Consider the following 23,291-nt stretch of genomic DNA (forward strand, 5'->3'; position numbering starts at 1 on the left):
ATTAATTTTGCAAGGTGTCAAATGTCACAAAAACAACAACTTGCCCATATTCAGCGAAGATCAATTTTTTTTATTTTTTTTGTAATACTGTGACCAAAGTTGCCCCAAAGGCGGGGTAACTTTGGTCAGGTCATTTTGAACCCCTAGGGCACCCTTACAAAATTATTTAAAAATCTTTTTTCAACTTCAAGGTGTAGAAGGGAACCCTAATGTCACAAAAAAGAGTTAATTAGAAATATAATTGGTTTTGTTTGGAAGCAGTGGTTTAAAAACTCTGAAAAGTGCCCAAAGTTACCCCATTTTACGGTACGATTTGAAAGAGGTTAGAATGTTTTTTGTTTGCTGGGATAGTACTGAACAGGCCCGTAACCAGGACCGTAACCAGGATTTATTGGGGGCTGATTTTGAAAAAGTGGACCTTTTTTCAAAATTTGGACTTTTTTGGACTAGGGGCGGATTTTGAAAAAGTGGACTTTTTTCCCCAAAAATATGGACTTTTTAAACCAAAAACCAAAAAGGCATTAAAAAACAAATTTTTTTCGCTCGCTACGCTCTCCTCCAGCCCCCTCCCTGGTTACGGGCCTGGTACTGATCGGTCATGGATATGCCCGCCACTGTGTGCCCACTCTACAGATAGCGTTAAGGGTAGACGATGTATTGTTGGTTGAAGCATCTAAATCAATATAGGCTATTATTGAAAAATAACACTTTGTTTTGCAAAAGTTCATTCAAATCATATACTTTGACAACTATGTACGTTTTACAAAAGTGTTGTTGTTTCAGCCCTCTTTACAACATAACTCAAGAATCACAGGACCCACAGGAAAAGTATATCTGTGATATTTGAATTCTACTACACACTCGCTATGAAATGATCAATGCAATTGTTTCAAAGCTCACTACCATTCGCAAGATACTGTGAACTACCAAATCGCAACATTTTAAAATAGTTGCTAACCGTAACAATAATAAAACATGCATTTGTGTTTTCTACAATTAGCAGGTATATCGTGAAAACCATTTAATAAAATCATCCAAACCTTCATATGAGCGTGAGTAAAATATAATGAATTTCTGAATTTTATTACAATAAAATTGTGTTGAAATATTGAATTCATATGAATAATTATTATTAAATAATTAAAACTTAGTTATCAACCTGGCACAAAATTGCGAATATATCCCTGGAAACTTTGTCACTATCAAGTCCTCCAACAATCACACTTGTAAAAATAAGAAGACTGCCTAAGATGATAACGTTGTTTAAGTAAGGACTTGACATCTTCACAATGCTGTAAAAATCAATTATAAAGCATTATATTCATCGTCGTCGTTATATTTATCTTAGTTATCGTCTCGTCATCGTCGTCGTCATCATCATCTACAGCAGCAGCATCACTCATCATCATCACCACCACCATCAGTTTCATTCTCTACACTCATAGAAATGACTTGTTCGCCTTGTTGGCGCAATTCAAAAGGAGTAAGTTTGGACAACTCAAAATAGTGTAAAAGTTGCCAAAACAAAATTCATTTTAGTTATCCGAACTTAAAAATGCTGAAAAAGCTCAAAAGTTCCGTCAACTAATCAACTTTGTTGGCATTACTTAAAAAGTTGATGTAAGTCGTTGCGTCAACTTGTAAGTAATGCCAACTTCTGAATTCAATTTCAGGGAACCAAAGAACCAATTAGTTGAGTTATTGTAACTCAACATGTAAGTTGATGTAACTCGTTCATATTAAGTTACTGGTACTTAATGTTTTGAGTTATTCCAATTTGGTACTTTGTTACTTAATTCACGTAATTGGATCATTTTCTGCACAATTAGCAGTATTCAAATATTTATTATTGTAATCAGTGCAAAATTTTGTATACTATAGCACACCTCTAGAAAATTATGCTAACCTAGTTTCATTTTCTGAGTTGTAACAACTCAATCATGTCAATAAAGTAAGTGCAAATGAGTGCGACCAACATAATGATATCGTGTCAGCGTTACTCAAAATTGTACGCGTTGGCATTACTCGGAAAGTTGACGCAACGACAATTTCTATGAGTGTAATATTGAACCTAGAAATGGAAAACTTTCATTGCTATGATAATTTTAATACAGTTGCAAAATGAAGCAGTTCTTACCTCAGCGCTCTGTTTTTAATGTTAAACGCAAGGAAAAACCCGGCAAGTAGCATACACACCCCAGCAACGATACTTGTACTCAAATACGAATACCAACTTATTGCCAGATGTTTGCGCACTATTGCTGTATGATCGATTGGAATATAATCGTCTGATCAAGAAGAACAAAATAAAGTAGTACTCAAGTCAGTGGATGCGGAATACATGATGATCATCTTAGAGGTTTTGAATGGGGGAAAATTATTTGGGCTTGAAAATGAAACGCATCAATGCATCTATTATCTTGTATTAAGCTTTTTAAGAGGAACTATCTGTTATTTTTGAGAATAGAGTTGCCACGGTCAAAAATAGATTTTCTTTATACTTTCATATTTGATGCACCTTGACCTCAAACTAACACACATGGGATAAATTTGGGAAAATATCCATGTTGCCATGGTAACAGGCAAATTTCAATTTTAGGCCTATTTTCACAATTTTTGCATTTTTCAGCAGTCAAATTGTCAAGTTTTGAAGCCAGTGTTACTAATATACACAATATATATATAATGTTTTCTTTATAAGGTATGAATAGGTCAAACCTTAGATGCCGCATTGAAAGTATAAAAATAATCACCAGGTGTCAGGGTGGGTTATACCATTTATTTGAAATAGGGGTGTTTTTCAATTTTTTCAAAGTATGAAAATATACCAACTTTGTATAGCTCATAAACCATATGGTAGTGTTCCAATTTCAACATCGACCACAGCATGTTGAGATGATACATTGGTCTTATGAAAAAGTTACATTTGAGCTTGGGGAAAACACATCTGTATATACAGTGTTGCCAGACATTTTCCTATTTTTCGAAATTCTACACAAATCTCACCTTAAGTTAAATGATGTGAAAATGAAACATCATCCTTTCAAGGAACATTTATTAGAAAGAGAGTTTTTATTCATATCAAATTTGATCAGTTATAATGGTCAGTGTTGTTTTAAACCACATGGGTGTTGCCATAATTTGGGTTTAATTGTGAGGTGTGGCTATTTTCAACTTTTTACAAGTCATAAAAATACCAAAATGCATTTCTATAATAAAGAAAGAAACATCGACCTCGTCATGTTGAGATGATACATTGGCCTTATGAAAAAGTTATTTTGATCTGGGGGGGGGGGGTAAAACATCAGTTTATACAGTGTTGCCAGATATGTTCCTATTTTTCAAAATTCAACACAAGTCTCGCCCTAAGTTGAAAGATATGAAAATGAAACTTCACCTTCATACGGAACATATCTTTTTATAGAAAGAAAGTTAATTTCATATTCAATTTGATCATCTGGGATGGTCAGTGTTATTCTAAGCCATATGGGTGTTGCCATAGCTGGCGTTTAATATGACAATTTAGATATTTCCAGCTTTTTACAAGTCTTAAAAATAGTACACATCCTTAAAATTATTGTGGAATGAACGCAATATTAAGGTTAAAATTACCCTAAGAACACTTAGTATGTGAATTTAAATTTTAAATTTGAGTTCGGAAAATATTTCCTTCTATACATGTACAGTATTGCCAGTTATTATCACATATATTCAAAATTCAACGTATGTATCACTTTAGGATTTATATTGTTTAAATCGCTGCCATGAATAAACCACATGGATGATGCCACTATAAATGGAGTTAATAGTGAAAGTTATAGCTATAGTATTCCACTTTTTCACAAAAAACACCCAAAAAGCACACAAATTTGTCCTAATTTGGCGCTTTTATGGGCACTTTGCCTTAATGCACCCAATTTGGCGTATTGTCTCCACTGCAAACCCACCAATCGACATACCAAAATTGCTAAGGTACCCCCAAAACTGTGGCACATACCCGTATACGTTTAACCAGGGAGAACCCCCTCCGGGGTCATGTCATAGGTATACTGTGCCCAGTAATCCTCTTTTCTACTTGAAACGGATATTTCCTCAGACAACTCTTATCAACATTTGGTGATTTTTTATTTTGCTTTAACCCTGCAAGTATCTGCAAAAGTGTTCATATAAATCTCCTTCAGTCTTGAAAGCTTAATTTTAGTTAGCTGCTTCCTTTTTACAAGCTCATACAAATTCATGTCATCAATGAGCAGGGATGCTTGAATGATAGAGAATTAGCAACAATATCATGCAACATTTCAATGGTCATTTCTTCTTCAGCATGACTTTAAATGTCATACTTTCGACTCTCCTGCGAGCTCCTCTCGGGAAAAGTAACTGGACATTAATGTGTCTGGCTGTGAAAAGGTTCTGTGCATTATTGTTGTTGACTATTCTCATATCTTTCGAGACATTTGCTGGATCTAGTGTTTTGCCCATTTCTTCCACATATCTTTTTTGCAAGTATAGTTGGGACGTGTGCTTTAATAATATGGGGTAGGCGTAATTTAAACATTATCTTACTCTTATATGCATCGTTTTGCAATGTAACAATCTTATGTTATTTTAATTTATTTTAGCCTAGCTAGTATGTGTATATTGGTAAAATTATGGCTTTTATATATATTTTAAAGTATACATGTTTGATGTTTTCTGTGTTGTATTTTAAGGGGTTGGTCACCCACCTTTGCACAGTATTTTTGTCGGACCTGAGAGCACATCAGACATACCAAATTGCATTTTTGAATACGAGGAATGTCCTTCTGATATAAAATAATTTTTTTTTTTTTTTAATTCGCGATACAATAAAAATTTTAGGGTCATTATGTATATTGATTTTTTTAAATTTTTTTGACATATTACAGTCCTCAAAGTTAACTTAATAAATCTAATGATGTGTACTTAAAGTGTATGTAGCCGGGATGAAAAGCCGACCACTAATCAATTAATTAATGTTAATTTAAAAATTTGACCTTCATAGTGAAGATATAGATTTTTTCCTAAAAGACCTACATTTTTAGGTGTTTTGGTGAAAAATCTATATCTTCAATACGAAAAAAATCAAATTTTCATATGACAACTTTTCATTCCAGCTACATACACTTTAAGTACATATCACTAGATTTATACAATTTACTTTTGAGATCTGTTAAATTTCAAAAATATCAATTTTTAATCATTTGCCATAAAATTTGTATTATATCGCAAATTTCAATATTATGTCTGATGTGCTCTCAGGTCCACAAAAAATATGCGAAAACGTCGCTATTTGAACTCTTATGACTCACATCTCACTATTAAACCCTAATTATGGCAACACCCATGTGGTTTGGAACAACACTGACCATTTATACAACTGATCAAATTTATTATGAAAGTAAATTTCATTTAATAAACTTTCCTTGTGAAGGTGAAGTTTCATTTTCGCATCATTTAACTTAAAGTGAGACTTGTGTTAAATTTCGAAAAATATAGGAAAATACTTGGCAACACTGTATAAACATTATGTTTTCCCCAAGCTAGTGTAAATTTTTCATAAGACCAAATATGTATCATTTCAACATGGTGAAGTTGATGTTTCACTTTCACATATTTTTTAAGGAATACATACCATGGTATTTTGGTATTTTTAAAACTTGTAAAAAGTTGAGATCTGTTAAATTTCAAAAATATCAATTTTTAATCATTTGCCATAAAATTTGTATTATATCGCAAATTTCAATATTATGTCTGATGTGCTCTCAGGTCCACAAAAAATATGCGAAAACGTCGCTATTTGAACTCTTATGACTCACATACCATGGTATTTTGGTATTTTTAAAACTTGTAAAAAGTTCAAAATAACCACATCTCGCTATTTAACCCTAATTATGGCAACACCCATGTGGTTTGGAACAACACTGACCATTTATACAACTGATCAAATTTAATATGAAAGTACATTTCTTTCTAATAAACTTTCATTTTAAACCTAAGGTGAAACTAGTGCTGAATTTCGAAAAAATAGGAAAATATCTGGCAACACTCTATAAACAGATGTTTTTCCCCAAGCGCAAATGTAAATTTTTCATAAGACCGATGTATCATCTCAACATGATGAGGTCGATGATTCATTTTCACATCTTTATTTTAGGAATGCATGCCATTGTATTTTGGCATTTTTAAGACTGAAAAATAGCTGAAAAAGCTGAAAAAAACTGGAAAAAAGCTCAACATACGTTGAATTTTGAACATATGTGGCCATACTGTATTGAAGGAAATATTTTCCGAACTCAAATTTAAAATTTAAATTCACATACTAAGTGTTCTTAGGATAATTTTTAACCTTAATATTGCGTTCATTCCACAATAATTTTAAGGATGTTTACTATTTTTAAGACTTGTAAAAAGCTGGAAATATCTAAATTGTCATATTAAACGCCAGCTATGGCAACACCCATATGGCTTAGAATAACACTGACTATCCCAGATGATCAAATTGAATATGAAATTAACTTTCTTTCTAAAAAGATGTTCCGTATGAAGGTGAAGTTTCATTTTCATATCTTTTAACTTAAGCCAAGACTTGTGTTGAATTTTGAAATAGTAGGAAAATATCTGGCAACACTGTATAAACTGATGTTTTACCCCCCCCCCCAGATCAAAATAACTTTTTCATAAGGACAATGTATCATCTCAACATGACGAGGTCGATATTTCTTTCTTTATTATAGAAATGCATTTTGGTATTTTTATGACTTGTAAAAAGTTGAAAATATCCACAAATCACAATTAAACCCCAATTATGGCAACACCCATGTGGTTTAGAACAACACTGACCATTATAACTGATCAAATTTGATATGAATAAAAACTCTCTTTCTAATAAATGTTCCTTGAAAGGATGATGTTTCATTTTCACATCATTTAATTTAAGGTGAGATTTGTGTTGAATTTCGAAAAATAGGAAAATGTCTGGTAACACTGTATATACAGATGTGTTTTCCCCAAGCTCAAATGTAACTTTTTCATAAGACTAATGTATCATCTCAACATGCTGTGGTCGATGTTGAAATCGGAGCACTACCATATGGTTTATGAGCTATACAAAGTTGGTATATTTTCATACTTTGAAAAAATTGAAAAACACCCCTATTTCAAATAAATGGTATAACCCACCCTGACATCTGGTGATTATTTTTATACTTTCAATGCGGCATCTAAGGTTTGACCTATTCATACCTTATAAAGAAAACAATATATATATATTGTGTATATTAGTAACACTGGCTTCAAAACTTGATAAATTGACTGCTGAAAAATGCAAAAATTGTGAAAATAGGCCTAAAATGAAAATTTGGCTGTTACCATGGCAACGGGGATATTTATCCAAATTTATTTCATGTGTGTTTGTTTCAGGTCAAGGTGCATCAAATATGAAAGTATAAAGGAAATCCATTTTTTGACCGTGGCAAACATTTTAACAAAATTCTCCAAAATAACAGATAATGCCTCTTAAGCTTTAAACACAAAGTTCGGCCGCCTTTGTTGACTCCTTTCTACCCGCTTTTCGACCACGCGGCGCCATTTTTAAAGGTCTGTGAGTGTGAGCTCCAAGGACCTTTAAATTTCACCTTCCCAGGAAAATTGCTGTAAAATTGCGAAAATCCGATCGATTTTGATGCTGTAAACGCTGAGATATGCTACGATATGTCAGTTACCATCTTGTAGTGTTTGTTTGGTGCTGTACAAACATCTTGCCTCCAGTAATGAACTCCCCAGGCAATGCCAGGGGGGAATTTACTTATTGCACACGGTATAGGAGTAAAAATTCAATTCCAATCCATTTTTGCAGGTTAAACCTCTTACGCCTTTCTCTGCTCATAACGAAATTAAAGTATATTTATGTACTAACCTTGCCATAAAATGTCGCTGATCCATTCCATACTATCGTCCTGTATAGAGTATAATGCTACATGACTCACTAAATTTCCTTCAGAAAATGAACAGAAAATTTGAACATTAAACACCGTTCATTATTATAGGAATAAGTTTTTTATTATACGCTCCAAAACGCTTGCACACAATATAATACTATACAGTTTTCATAATCGGCTATGAATTTATCACCTAAGGGAGCATCGTGGCACATTAGTTTGTCTTTGATGCGAGATGGTCCGTGCTCAAAATCTCCGGGGGACAAAATCAAATCAAATCAAAGATTTCATTACAGTCGGTTCCGATCAGCCTAACGACCAATTGACGGCTATACTTACCTGTCATGTAAAATACCCCCATCCGTTATCTACGGTGACCTCTTTCACCAGATCACTTGACACTTGACCTGATGGCTGAAGTTTCGTCAGCGTTATCTCCCCGAATTTAGCTGTTAATGCCTAGATATGCTTGACATAAAAATGTTTGCTTATTCGGGCGGTTTTCCCGAACCCGGCAGCTCCCCATATCCTCTTGTCCTGTATTTTAATTCGCAGGTTAGATGCTTCCGATCCAGTGTCCTGTCTGACCACTATATAATCATCTATATAATGTAAGGATGATCTGCCAGGATTTTCTTGCTCCATGCTTGGGTGTCCAATTGTTCAATTTTACAACCGGTTTGCTGCTACTCCTGACGCAATGTCCACGGAAGCGCGTGTTCTTTCTCTGATCTTCTCTGTGAGCCTCGGAAGGTCAAGTTCCACACAGCTCTATATTATTCATGGGTTTTGTCCAATGGATATTGAACACTGCTAGCTCTGAGCATGTGTTAAACTGCCATCCAGCTTTTTGATAGTATAGGAATGTATAGGAATGTATAGTATTATGTACAACCTTCCAATGGCATCCACAATAATTCTATTGGTATCCCATATGCGATGACGTCTGCAGCATCTTACCTCGGCGGATAGTGTCAGAGTCTTTCAGAAATAAATAAATGTTATTATGGCGTCCACAATACTTGTATTGGTGTGCTATGAGGCATGTTGCAGCTTACCTCGGTGGATAGTGTGAGAGTCTTTCAGAAATAAATAAATATTATTATGGCGCCCACAATACGTATATTGGTATGCTATGAGGCCTGCAGTTGCAGCTTACCTCGGTGGATAGTGTCAAAGGCTTTCTGGAATAAATAAATGTTATTATGGCGTCCACAATACGTGTATTGGTATGCTATGAGGTCTGTTGCAGCTTACCTCGGTGGATAGTGTCAAAGACTTCCTGATATCAATGAATTTTATTATTGCTTGTAGATTTTTGGCCTGCACTCCTTCTATCAAACTTCTAAAAGCCAGTACGTGGCTGACGTCTGTTTTCTACTTACTCTGAAGCCATTCTGGTTGTTTCACAGACAACGATCAAACTCCGGGTCTTATCCGTTATTATTACTAGTGAGGATAGATTGATACCACGGTATTTACCTCCTTGAGTTAAGTCCCCTGGCTTTGGTATTGGTACTATTTATAATAGTCTACTGATCAGGCATACTTTCTTTCAACAATGGATCATTGCAAAACTCTAAAATCCGTCAGCTCTTTTTCTGTGCTCGCAACTCCTACAGAACTAAGTTTGACATTTTACCATTTCACCATTGTCCTGTGATCACTGTAAAGTGTGAAATTACCTGTTCTGCGCCATTTATTCCGACCACTACCGTCTCTTACTAGATAATTATACAGGTCTAGGTGTGTATAAACTGACAGTATGCATAGAGCAATGCGTTACTCTCTTACCATGCTTACTTTGGAGACAAGGAAAAGCGCATGAAGTAGCAAACTACCACAGCTATTTTGACCCATAGCTGGGACAAAGGTTGATGTGTAACCAGGACATGTCCACGCGCTGATGGGCCTGCTTGCCTCACCTTTACATACAGATATTTTCTATTACCAACCTTGCAATTGCCCAAGCATAGTATTTCCCAAACGATCGCCATGTTCAAAAGCAACGGGTCCCTAAATTAAATAGATTCACACAAACAAACATCATTTAATTGATATCGAAGATTCACCAAGTTCATCTGATTTGTAACATATAGATGACTTCAGGTCCCGGCTTCAGGTAAAGTAAGCATAACAGGTTATAGATCATCTTAAGGATCATCGTGGCCCGGTGGTTTTTACTAGGGGGTTGTTATAATCAAATTATATACTCACCGACATTCCAAAAAAGATTGTTTGCTGCAAAATATCAAAGAACATTTTGGCCATTTCCGAGTCCTCATAGGTGAAATTTTCGAGGCGGCTTGTTTCACCATTTAAAAAAGTCTTTTCTTCAAGAGCTTTGGCTGTTTTGTTTAGCATCAGAGCAACTGCCCATACAGCATCATATGAATAAGGCGCATCATCAATCCAGGTGTAGTTCCTATACGCCGGCCATTCCATTCGATCACGAAGCTGAGATTCTAACTGTTGCGGTGTCTGGTGGTAATGAAATAAGACAATATACGCAATAGTGCGCAGCGTTATTTTTTAAAGGAACTTACCTATACTCTGTCTCATCTCAAGTTGATAATGCTGTCAGCATGTGCACAAACTGCTCGTGCGTCAAGCGGGATGAGGTTATCGCGAGCGATTCGAATCTGCCACTGCGAAATACACACATGACACCACTTTCAACTTGAGACGAGAAATCCTTTTCAGGGGGACTTTTACGAAAATACCGATCATTTTGCGATCAATAAAACATATTCAACCAATTAATTTCGAGCAATTTAATAGGATTGCATAATCTAGGACGTTTCGTTACCTCAACACAGCAAAATAGGTCAAGTATCATTGAGGCCTATTGAACTTGACCTATTTTGTTGCATCACGTAGGAAACGAAACATCCTAGATTGGGCAATCTATCCTCATTTGAATCAAAACAAACATTTTGACACCTACTTTGTCAAAATCGAAGTACTTTGATGTGTTTGACCCCATAGAGCAAAAAACGTGACCTTTGACCTTTTCGTTAATAACTCAAGAATATTACGTCATAGATAGGTCAAACTATACATTTTCCGAATCTTTGTAACTAGAGAAATACATTGAAATGGTTTTAACCCAATGTGTAAGGGAGCGATCGTTACTTACGACAGGAGGGAATGGGCATTTTGAGGGGGGAACTCGAATTTTTTTGGGGGGGTCTTGAGGAGGAACGCGAAATTTTTCGTTGAAGCAGGAGGGGGGATTGTTAAATTTTAAATGGAGCAATTCAGGAAAACAAGGGGGGAATCCGAAAATTTTGAGCGGACGGGAAGGGGGAACGCGAATTGTTTAGTCGATATTTTTTCCAAAACGCCCATTTCCCCCTGCCGTAAATAACGATCGGTAAATAAGTTCGATGACCTTTTCCCGCAAAAAGCTACTCCTGTTCAATTGCTATCAAGTATTTTTGTGTAGCCCATGGTGTCAACTACCCATGGAAAAAGTGCAGCTTCCCCCTCTACGCTCAAGTGGTACCAAATACCAGGCGGCATAGGAAGCGCAACACGTGACGTACGAGGCTGGCGAAGATACAGTGGGGTACTTTGTAGAACCCCGACGGTTTTAGAGTAAGATAATTTTGCTTTGACACCACATGACAAATTTAGAATTGTTTATGATTATGTGTTAATCCAATGGCGACCTCAAAATTGGCGATATCGCTTCCATCACTGCATGCCAAATACCTCTATCTAACTATAACGCCACCATACGCACTCACTAGATAGCAACGGCATAATATGGTCTATGGAGGTGTCAATGTGGATGTAGTACTCAATGTAGTACTAAATTATGTAGATAATTTTCCTAAATGAAAATGTATATCGACTGATGCAAAAGGGGGGCTGAAATTTTTGACCCTCCTAAGGGGGGCCCTGAAAAAATAACCACAAATTTGTCTGGGAAAATTGAGTTTATATGCTTTTCTATGGGGTTGACCCATAATTTTCATGTCAAAAAGGGGGCCCTGAAATTTTTGAGGTCTGTAAAAGGGGGGCCCCGAAAAATGTTTACGTTGAAATTTTTTTTGCATCAGGCCCCCCTAACAAGTGTTTGTGAACGGTCCCTTAAGTGAAAAGTTACTTTTGCATTTGCTCCATGCTACACACAGTAACTAGAAATTTAGTTGGTAGAGCTAATGCCGAAATAAAGTCAATGCAAATTGTCTTCTAACCCAAGTTCAACTGCTCACGTTTAATTGCATCATCAAATATAAAGACATCGTGACAATGCTATTTTGGATATTTCTATTTTGTGTAAAAGGATCTAAGAATTCATAAAGTATGTTTTTTTTTAATCTTTTCGCACATTTATAAACCTACATGTAACATGAAATGTGGAAATTCAATTCCAATAATTATTTGAAATGAATGTCAGGCATTTTGATGCAAAAGTTTATTATAAATTTGATTGAAACCTTACGCAATGTTGATATCTTTGTATTAAAAGGGTCGTGCAAATGTGTATACCTTTGTCATGTTTGCATTAAGAAGGTCAGAGCAGTTGATTAGTAATGTTAATGCATTGTTGAATGCGTTTACCATAATTTTACACTTTTAAGTGTAAAATTAAAATGCATTGAAAATGCATTGAAACACTTATGTGTATAAAATGGGGGTACAATCTGTAGGCTAGCCGTGTATAATATTTGTTACATTGTCGGTTGGCATGACAACATGGAAAATTCAAAAAAAATCGTGGAAATATAGCTTTCATATATAATTTCAGCAAAGTGCATACCAATCATTTTGTGTAAATTTCATTAAAATACAATATTTCAGTATATTTTTTATGAACAGTAATAAATTTAAAAACGTTAGAGCAAATTTGAACGAAATTACGCTAAACTTATTTATCACTTTTATCAGAATGTGGATGAAAGTAAAAATACCGATGTTTGTCAACGTTTAGAATACTTTCCACAAAAAAAAAAGTAGGTCTTAAGGGATCTAAAATGAGCGTTTATAGCGTTTCGACAGTATTTTTTGTGGGACATGAGAGCACCTCAGACCTATCGAATTGCATTCTGAATACGAAGCATGTCTTTCTGATATCAAATAATTTTCATTTTTTGAAAATTACAATATAATCTAAATTTTATGACAAATTATAAAAATTTGATATTTTTTCAAATTTTTGATATATAACAGTCCTCGAAGTAAATTATATAAATCTAATGATATATTCTTAAAGTGTATGTAGCAGGAAGGAAAAGCCGACGGTCAATTGAAAATTTTGACCTTATACATATTGAAGATATGGATTTTTCCCCAAAAAGACCTAATTTTTTTTTGGTGTTTTGGGGAAAAAAATCCATATCTTCAATACGAAAGGTCCAAATTTTCAATTGATCGTCGGCTTTTCACCCCACCTACATACACTTTAAGTATAAATCATCAGATTTATAAAGTTTACTTCAAGTACTGTTAAATATCAAAAATATCAATTTTAATGATTTGCCATAAAATGTGTATTAAATTGCGATTTTCAAAAATCAAAATTATTTGATATCAGAATGACATTCTTCGTATTCAGAATGCAATTCGATATGTCTGATGTGCTCTAATGTCCCAAAATAAATACTGTCCAAACGTTCATACCCCAGCCCTTAAGTATACTTCGAGGACTGTTAAACGGTATCAAAAATATTTCCCGAAATATTTGCCATATAATTTGTATTATATCACGAATTTCAAGCTGAAAAAAATTGCAGTTGAAACATTCAATTTTTTGTTTTTAGAGAGTGTACATGTCTTCGAGCTTCCAAAAAAGGTTCTTTGGGACAATGTGCGCGCGTAGCGCGGGAAAATGTAGAATTTGACACTATTTTTGCCCATGATTGAGATGAAAATAGCTTTATTTTGACAATATGCGTGCGCAGCCCGCAAATATTTTGTATTTTTCACTATTTTGGCCCATGTTCGGGGTGAATTTCGATGGAAAAAGGGCCCCTTGCCCTTTTTCTTTTCCTTTACCCTTTTGGTCAGAGGGGCACTTTTTTCTTTTCTTTTTTGTCAGGGGGCAGTTTGCCCCCCCCCCTTCTGGCTACGCTATTGCATACACCCTCTAAGAAAGATTCAATCTGAATCTTCCACTGAGGGAGGGGGAGTTTCATTTTTAAGTAAAAGGTACCACTGATGGAGCTATTTATCTTAAATAGTGTTTTTATCTTTACAAGGTGTAGAAACTGGTATAATGGCATTAAAACATCAGAAAAAGAGTAACAAATAGCAAGGAAATTTTCAAAAAACTGTTTGTCATGAAATGTAAGGAATAACTTTTATTATTGGACTAAATTAACTTTGAAATATATGGAAATAGCGCCCTCAGTTTGCACACAAACATATACTGTTTAAAGAATAAAAACTATCACAAAAAGCAGAAAAGGATAAATAAGTTGATAAAGAAACAAAAATCTATGTTAAAAATAGCTATATATGTAGCTGTTTGTATTGTCCAAGTCCAGAATTGAACATTATATGTTTTGCTAGAAATTTTAATAAATGATCATTAATAAATGATTAATAAACAACCGCGTACAACCAAAGCCTCGCATAAAGACATTTTTTTCAATATTACATCCTTTCTGTATTTTCTTTACTGATTTCTAAATTGGCGACTAATTTGATTTCCAAATTATTACTCACTTACTGGCAATCAGTTCATGGTTAGTTGATTTAAAAAGCAAATTTAATTTGTTTGACTACGAATTTAAACTAAGCACAACCAATAACAATCCATACAAATCTCGTGGACCACTGCATTTAGTTATTGAAAAGTAAGGGAAACATAGATTGGAGAACATTTATTTTAATTATAACATTCGGCCGAAACCAGACAAAGCACAATAGTGCTCAGAGGCTACTAAATTAAAGGGATGCCAACTGAATATGACGGGACATAGATGCAGGAGGAAACAGGATCACCCGGAGACAAACCTGCGAGGACGAGCATCGGATCAGCGGGGAATTGAACCCGGGTCGCATTGGTGAGAAGCGAGTGAGAGGACCAATACAATAAACCCGTTGTCCCCATTCTATATGTATTGGCATTTAACGAGGTAAACGGGTCCCGAAAACAGACTCACTGTGTTCGGTCCAGGCCCAACTTAAGGGCTCTTAGAATTTAATTTTACTTTTTTTTAAAATAGTTTTTAAACCTGTGACCCTTCAGAACTATCTAAGGCGACGAAAAAACCTGTTCTACGGGCGGACGGAACTTTCAAATAAATAAAATGTTCTGATGGCGCGTCGCATTTTAGGACAACTAAAAATGAAATGCCGACTTACTAGATTTGCAACAGTCGTGTCTTCTTTCGTACTTAACTGCACTCGTCGTACCGTCAGGATGTTGGAGGAGGACACGGCTTTATTCATTTCTTCAACTGTACATTCCAATGTGTCATCTTCCTCCGTCCACCATAAGTCAGGAAACCATCCGTATATTATCCACACGTATCCACGGGTCATGTCACGTTTGTAAGCCTATTGTATGAAAAATATTAAAGAACCATTTCTTGTCATAATGCAATCTATAGTCCGTATGCATCCCTCGACTGGGGCAGTAAAATCAAATCAAATTTTGTGATTTTTTTCAAAAACTGCTCATTTTTGCATTTTTGTCATTATTGTCTTTCTGAAAACGTATACTTTTATATATTTATCATCATTACATTTGGAGATATAATAAAAAAAACAATATCTGAATTACTGCCTCGAGGAAGGCATACGGACTATAATAACATGTTTTTTAGTTGCTACATTTGATAATGTTATTGTTGTTCTTATTTAATATGTGACGTGGTATATCGAAAGGAGACACTTTTGGGCAGGATCGTAAATGGAGAAATATTTTAGTGATTTTTTCACAATTTGGGTTTGTTGCAAAAAAAAAATAATGTTGAAAATATTTTTTAATAGTTTCATACCGGAATATAACTAGCATCTTGTATTTCAACGTACATGTACATACTTTTAAAGGCCGATATCTCAATTTCCAATTTTATAATAACTTGCGAACTCAATATCTTTGCTTAGGAATGTCCGATTTCATTGGGGAAACAGCATTGTGGAGCAAAATATCTCTATATTTAAGATATGTAAAACACTCAAAATTTGATAACCTGCCAAAAAGTGTCATTTTTTGATATACCACGTCACATAAGTGTATCCAAAGAAAGGGCTAGCCATACCTCACAAAATATCTTTCTTGCCAAATCAGGAAACATCGCCAAATAAATTATCTTAGCATCATGTCGCTGAAAAATGCACACAGATAAATATCAGAAACAAAATTAAAAAAACATTACTTTGAAAGAGTACATGTATTTCCTTACATTAAATATATGAATGCTTCACAAATAACAATCCAATTTCACGCATTCCTACACCTCAATGACAGCCATAGCTGGGTCCCCGTCGGGTATATCCCACCTAAAATATAAAATGATGCGTCCTTGGCGGGGATTTTAAACTACATTTTATCACCCGTGTTACACGTAGACAATAGAATGATGAAAATTTACAACACAATACAACATAACATCGATTTTAAGCGGCTTTAATCCACCCAATTGAGCAGTCACAACACCATCCGGGACCCAGTCATGGCCGACTAAATTCTGACATCATTTGGCTCGTCTGTAGTTTAGCGGTAACTAACTACTGCTGACGAGAGAGGTTGCGATTTAGTCAGAGGATGATTTAAGGAAGCCCCATCATGCACTGTAAAAGTGTTATCACTAGAGTTTCAACTGCCACTTTACTTTTCAAATCCCATTGAACTCTGTGCAAAAGATGTTGTTTTAGAATTGCCCGTGTGTCATTATTACTTGGTCGATTTCAGATTTAAAGTGATGTATGCATGAAGGATAATTCACACCTTCTGTAGATAACATAAAATGTGAAATCGACCAACCTTTTGAAGGTGTTTTATTGTAAATATATCTGTCCAAATTCAAATTTAACCATGCACGTGTGTATGCAGTGGGCGGCAGTGGTGTCATGTTCACTCACACAGCTGTGCTAACCGCAAGACTTGCTGGGAAGTGCTTAAATCATCCTCTGCGATTTAGTCACCGTCCAATGAGGTACAATGCAACAAACGCAACAAAACAGTAATGACATCAAGGGGACATAACATAAAATGTTTTGTATGCCTCTTTGAATAGTCATCCAAAAATGTTTTTTCAGATCTGCAATTTTATGATATTATTCTACCTTTACAAAATAACTTTTAAGTTTTAACGTACTTCCAATTACAGTCAATAATGGTGTTTGTCTACTCATGGTACACAATGTACAAGCTAATGTGAGGTGATGAGGAAGTGCTGAACATGATGTTTGCATAATTTATACCTAAACATTCGCCATGTTGATTAAAAAACCCGATGGCTATGAAATATTGATTCAAGTACTAATTGACTAAAAATATTCTGCATTTTAGCGAATTTCAGATTATTGACCTCTCAGCATGTTTTCCTTACTTTTGTTAATTTTTTTTCTGATGATAAATTGCTCATTTTCGTCTTCCTTTTAGTTTCCTCCTCCTTCTTTATCTTTCTTCTCTTTTTTTTTCTTCTTGATCCTCTTCTTCTTCTTCCTATTTTTTTTTCTTCTTCTTCTTTAAGTACATATTTAAAAAATTATGTCTTTTGACTTACTTCTATATTGGCCAAAGGAATTCCAGGGTCTTCGGCAAATGTCTCGGATGCGGCAATTGTGAAGTTTTCACTTTTAACTAGCGACACAAAGTTTTCAATTACCTGGAGATGTCACATGACAAAATACTAGTATAATGTATATATATATATATATGCTACTTAAGAGTAGACATGGTACTGTTGGTCGAGGCAGACAATAAAATACCGATTTTCATTATTTAAATCAATATAATATTGAAAAACAACACTTTGATGTTTTGCAAAAGTTCATTCTACAAACCATATACTTTCAAACCTTTCTTGATTTATCGTTGTTAATGCGTTATGTACGTTTATGTAAGTGTTGCAGATGTTTCAGCCCTCCTACAACATAACTCAAGAACCACAGGACCTACAAAAGTATATCTGTGATATTTGAATTCTTCTGCACATTCGCTATGAAATGAGTAATGCGATTTTTTCCAAAGCTACCTGCCATTCGCAAGATGCTGTGAACTACCAAATCGCAACACTTTAAAATAGTGTCAAACCTTAATAACACCAATCTAATCATGCTAATTTAGGTTAGGGGAAAATTGACTTTCTCATATAAGAGATAAGGTCTTGGCAAAATTGAAAAGAATTCAAAGAAACAAAGATTCGTTTGAGTCAACTCAGACAACATTTGCAAGTTTTGTTAAATGTATTGAAGGACGCATTTGAGATATAAATGTGCATATTATTAACATTTCATTTGTTTTATTTGTTTATTTTGTGTGTGCGCGTGCACGATACTGATCATTTAACATACCCCAAATGAAACGTAGCTCGCATGAATCGTGCCCACTCTTTTCCAGCCGAATTCTCTCATCAAACGAATAATCAGATGAAAGAAAACATTGGTCGATGTAACAGTCCTGAAGAAGTAAGGATATTGTTTTCTATCCGAGAGCACTGGTGATGCAGCCCCATAGGAAACCTTGATGAACAGACAAGACATACACAAGATAAACTGGGCTCAAAAAAGAAACTTATGATTTTTCACATGGTAATATCTTGAAATTCTGTCCATCAAAATGAACCAAAATTACACACAGGATTACTACAATACTCTACTCTAATGACGTCAACATCCAAACGGTTGGAAGAGGTATAGGCACTTTGTATTCTAGATCGAATCCGTTATTATTGGATAGCAGTACATTAACTACATAAGATTATATCTGGTACACAAGTTACTTTCTTTGAAGGCATATGGAGTGTAAGCACATTAACTATCCCACAACAACACTGTAATGATCTGTCCAAAAATCATGAACATTTTCTTATACTCAAACACCAAAAATCCCATTATATTAATAGCCCATTACTTCATTCGTTCACATCTTCACATCATATGATGTAATCTGGAAATTCCTAATTATAAACATTAACCTTTCACATTACAACACTTCTTTGGGGATTTCCAATATAGTGTCAAGTCCATTTCGCATTATAGGGGAATACCCAATAATACCCAATGCCCAACCCAATAATTTTGTTTACTGTGATCACGTGACAAGGGGGTTCCCAACTTTGAATTGTAAACAAAGATAAATGATCAAATTAAATTACTCTGGGCACATCACAGAGTATCATGTGCTTAATGAATTGATGTGCTTTGTAACTTGAAACATAGGCCCATTTTGTGGCAGTTATGCATTGTCAATATTACCATGTTGTATATTTTCTTGCACTCTTTTGTATCACGTAACCCTTTCCTTTCATGATTAGGAAATTGTCCAGACCTACAAGTCAAAACTTGTAATATATTAATATCATAAGCAATTAGATATTTATTTAATCATAATTATTGCGATAGGGGGTTTTAAAGTCCCGTGCCGTGTAAAAAATATTTAATTGTTTATAAATTGCTTAAAAGTGAAAGATACGTCATTCGAATATTCATTTGGTACTTTTGAAATGAAAAATTTGGTTAAAGCCCCTTTCAAATACATGAAGCTAATTTATATACTGTCAGCATGGTCAGTATGTAAATTCAAGATTCATGTAAATGCCTTATTTATTTTGTTATAAATATACACGGCTTTCCGCTGAAACACTAGCAGGCGATGTTAGCACATCTATGAAAATGACAAAGGTACCCAAATCTGATTTTTACGATCGTCCGCCGGAATGAGCATTTCACTGAATGGGCCTTTAAACGAAATTCACAATTTGCATACATAAGAAAGAATAATTTAATTTAATATGTGCATATATAAAATAGATAAAATAAATGTCGGCATTTTTATAGATCTAGCCCGCGTTTCCTACTTGTTCAGAACGCTTTATAACACTTATTCCGATACCACATCCAAACGGTTACCTTACTGACACAAGTGAAACATGTACTGGATAGAACCGCTTGCTGTATTACATGTCACAGCCTGGAAATTTCAGCAACAAAGAGTTTAAGGCACGCGAAGAAGTTAAAACAAAAAGTATTCGTGAGAGAGTGTTGGGGCGCACGGGGTGTATGTGTCCGTGTTCGCCTATGTCGAGGTGTGTTTATGACAGGAAAGTCCACATTGCTGTTACAATTGCTTTAAACACACATCAAATGGGCTGTGGCATGTGGTCCGGGAAGCTGTTCCATATCAGTGCATTTTGCTGTTGTGTCAGTTGGGCAACTGCTTGGTTGCTGACATGTATTTAGAGTAGACAATTGAAGTACTCCTGTGTGTAATTTTGATTCATATTGATGGACAAGATTTCAAGATATTCTTTTTGAGCCCAGTTTATAAATGATATGTGTGTGAGGGAGGAGGGTGTTATTATATCAGTTTATTACATATCGATCAGTTTATTATATCAATATGTTTCCCACTTACGGATATCAAATTCTAATAGTGTGCAACTTGGGCGATATTTGGGGCATCAGTGGAGCATGGCGGTCCTATCAGCATAAACTTTTGTGGTTTGTTAAGAATTTGCTCGATGAACATACGGCTACCAAGATTGGAATAACACTGGAAATCAACTGAACGATTTGCTATAGACGTATCCATATTTTGCGGTTAGTGGTTCTTTGTAGCCCTGCGGGGCAATCTATAAGAATATTATCACTTGGTTCTACTTACCGATATCAAATTCCAATAGTGTGCAACTTCGGCGATATTTGGGGCATCTGTGGAACACGGCGGTCCTATCAGTAAAAGCTTTTGTGGTTTGTTAAGGATTTGCTCGATGAACATACGGCTACCAAGATTAGAATAACACTGAACAAAATAAAACAAAACACTCGTAGGGCAAATAATTAAAGAGTACTAAGGTGCCACAATCTTTTTATGCGAGTTGTTACGAGTCACTTATGACTCCAGGCCAAAAACACCTTTAACCCAAATTCACTTCAGAATGCACAACAAAACATACTGTTTGATTAAGTTAACAATATCTGAATCTTTAATCAAAAGTAAAGTGTGATTTGACAATCATTTTGTGAGTGAACATAAATAAATTCAATCAGTCGGAATCAATCAAATACACTGTTTAGTAATGTTACTTAACCAGCAACCTTCTGCTTGTTGTTGATTACAATGTTCTGATGTATATATCCCTATTCACTTGTCCTGCGAAGATCACTGTTCAGCGAAGTCCACTAAAGACTTTTATATCCTTTGCATATAAATTCCTCGCACAGATGACAATCTCCAAAATGATGCTCTTTCCATCTTTCACATAATTTCTAATGGAAAACATGCCTGCCTCGCATGCAGCCCCCCTGTTTCCACTTACATTAATAGATGTGTTGTTTCATAAACCAGACTTCACCAAGTCGACAGAAGAATAATATTCCTTCCTTGGAAGAGGTATAGGCACTTTGTATTCTAGATCGAATCCGTTATTATTGGATAGCAGTACATTAACTACATAAGATTATATCTGGTACACAAGTTACTTTCTTTGAAGGCATATGGAGTGTAAGCACATTAACTATCCCACAACAACACTGTAATGATCTGTCCAAAAATCATGAACATTTTCTTATACTCAAACACCAAAATCCCATTATATTAATAGCCCATTACTTCATTCGTTCACATCTTCACATCATATGATGTAATCTGGAAATTCCTAATTATAAACATTAACCTTTCACATTACAACACTTCTTTGGGGATTTCCAATATAGTGTCAAGTCCATTTCGCATTATAGGGGAATACCCAATAATACCCAATGCCCAACCCAATAATTTTGTTTACTGTGATCACGTGACAAGGGGGTTCCCAACTTTGAATTGTAAACAAAGATAAATGATCAAATTAAATTACTCTGGGCACATCACAGAGTATCATGTGCTTAATGAATTGATGTGCTTTGTAACTTGAAACATAGGCCCATTTTGTGGCAGTTATGCATTGTCAATATTACCATGTTGTATATTTTCTTGCACTCTTTTGTATCACGTAACCCTTTCCTTTCATGATTAGGAAATTGTCCAGACCTACAAGTCAAAACTTGTAATATATTAATATCATAAGCAATTAGATATTTATTTAATCATAATTATTGCGATTGGGGGTTTTAAAGTCCCGTGCCGTGTAAAAAATATTTAATTGTTTATAAATTGCTTAAAAGTGAAAGATACGTCATTCGAATATTCATTTGGTACTTTTGAAATGAAAAATTTGGTTAAAGCCCCTTTCAAATACATGAAGCTAATTTATATACTGTCAGCATGGTCAGTATGTAAATTCAAGATTCATGTAAATGCGTTATTTTGTTATAAATATACACGGCTTTCCGCTGAAACACTAGCAGGCGATGTTAGCACATCTATGAAAATGACAAAGGTACCCAAATCTGATTTTTACGATCGTCCGCCGGAATGAGCATTTCACTGAATGGGCCTTTAAACGAAATTCACAATTTGCATACACAAGAAAGAATAATTTAATTTAATATGTGCATATATAAAATAGATAAAATAAATATCGGCATTTTATAGATCTAGCCCGCGTTTCCTACTTGTTCAGAACGCTTTACAACACTTATTCCGATACCACTGACGTCAGAACTATTTCGCTTCTACACGAGCTAAACCGTAGAGCAACTCCTCTCTGCACTTTGATTGTAATTATATCCCGACAGCTTCCTATTACATATTTAAAATTAAATGGTGTGAAAACGCGCCTTGCCCAAATGAACAACACGATGGCCCCGTCGCGGCGGCGCTGCGGGGTTCGAACCGGAATCCGCAAGAGTCCGTACCGCTGCGTCACCGTGCAGAAGCTCTAAATAGGAAAAACAAACTCACCTGTGTATCATTCCAAACCATTCTCAAGTCATATTCCACCAAGACATCAGGTCTTTGATTGATGTGATCCAGAGCCATCTCAACAGCGGGTACATGTCCACTTTCATCTGAACGACCTCCTAAACTAAACAATCCGCCAAGATACAGTGGTACTTTTTTCACAGGTGTATTATGTGGCATTGCTGACGTTGTAAATCCTAATTCACCCGATGTTGTGACATACTTGTTATCAATAGTAGATGTGGTTGTATTTAACATTTGTGTCGATGCAACTTGCATTTTGAACGTGATCATAAGAGCAAGAGTTACCAACGAAAACTGTGAGCTTGCCATTTCAAATTTGGAATACCTCAGACTACACAAAG

General features: G+C 35.1%; 1 protein-coding gene across 1 annotated transcript; it reads right to left on the minus strand.

Moving 5' to 3' along the window:
• Nucleotides 1-1,147: 1,147 nt before the first annotated feature.
• Nucleotides 1,148-23,205, minus strand: LOC140152326 (gamma-aminobutyric acid type B receptor subunit 1-like). Its single transcript, XM_072174629.1, has 11 exons — nt 22,927-23,205; nt 20,749-20,886; nt 18,438-18,605; nt 17,648-17,749; nt 16,178-16,243; nt 15,276-15,470; nt 10,173-10,436; nt 9,911-9,971; nt 7,934-8,011; nt 2,138-2,288; nt 1,148-1,292 (listed from the first exon to the last, which is right to left on the minus strand). Exons 1-11 carry the CDS (start codon nt 23,203-23,205, stop codon nt 1,148-1,150), a joined length of 1,647 nt encoding a protein of 548 aa, XP_072030730.1.
• Between the last annotated feature and the right edge of the window lie 86 nt (nt 23,206-23,291).

Source organism: Amphiura filiformis, chromosome 5 (genome assembly GCF_039555335.1).
Source record: "Amphiura filiformis chromosome 5, Afil_fr2py, whole genome shotgun sequence".
Classification (NCBI taxonomy): Eukaryota; Metazoa; Echinodermata; class Ophiuroidea; order Amphilepidida; family Amphiuridae; genus Amphiura; species Amphiura filiformis.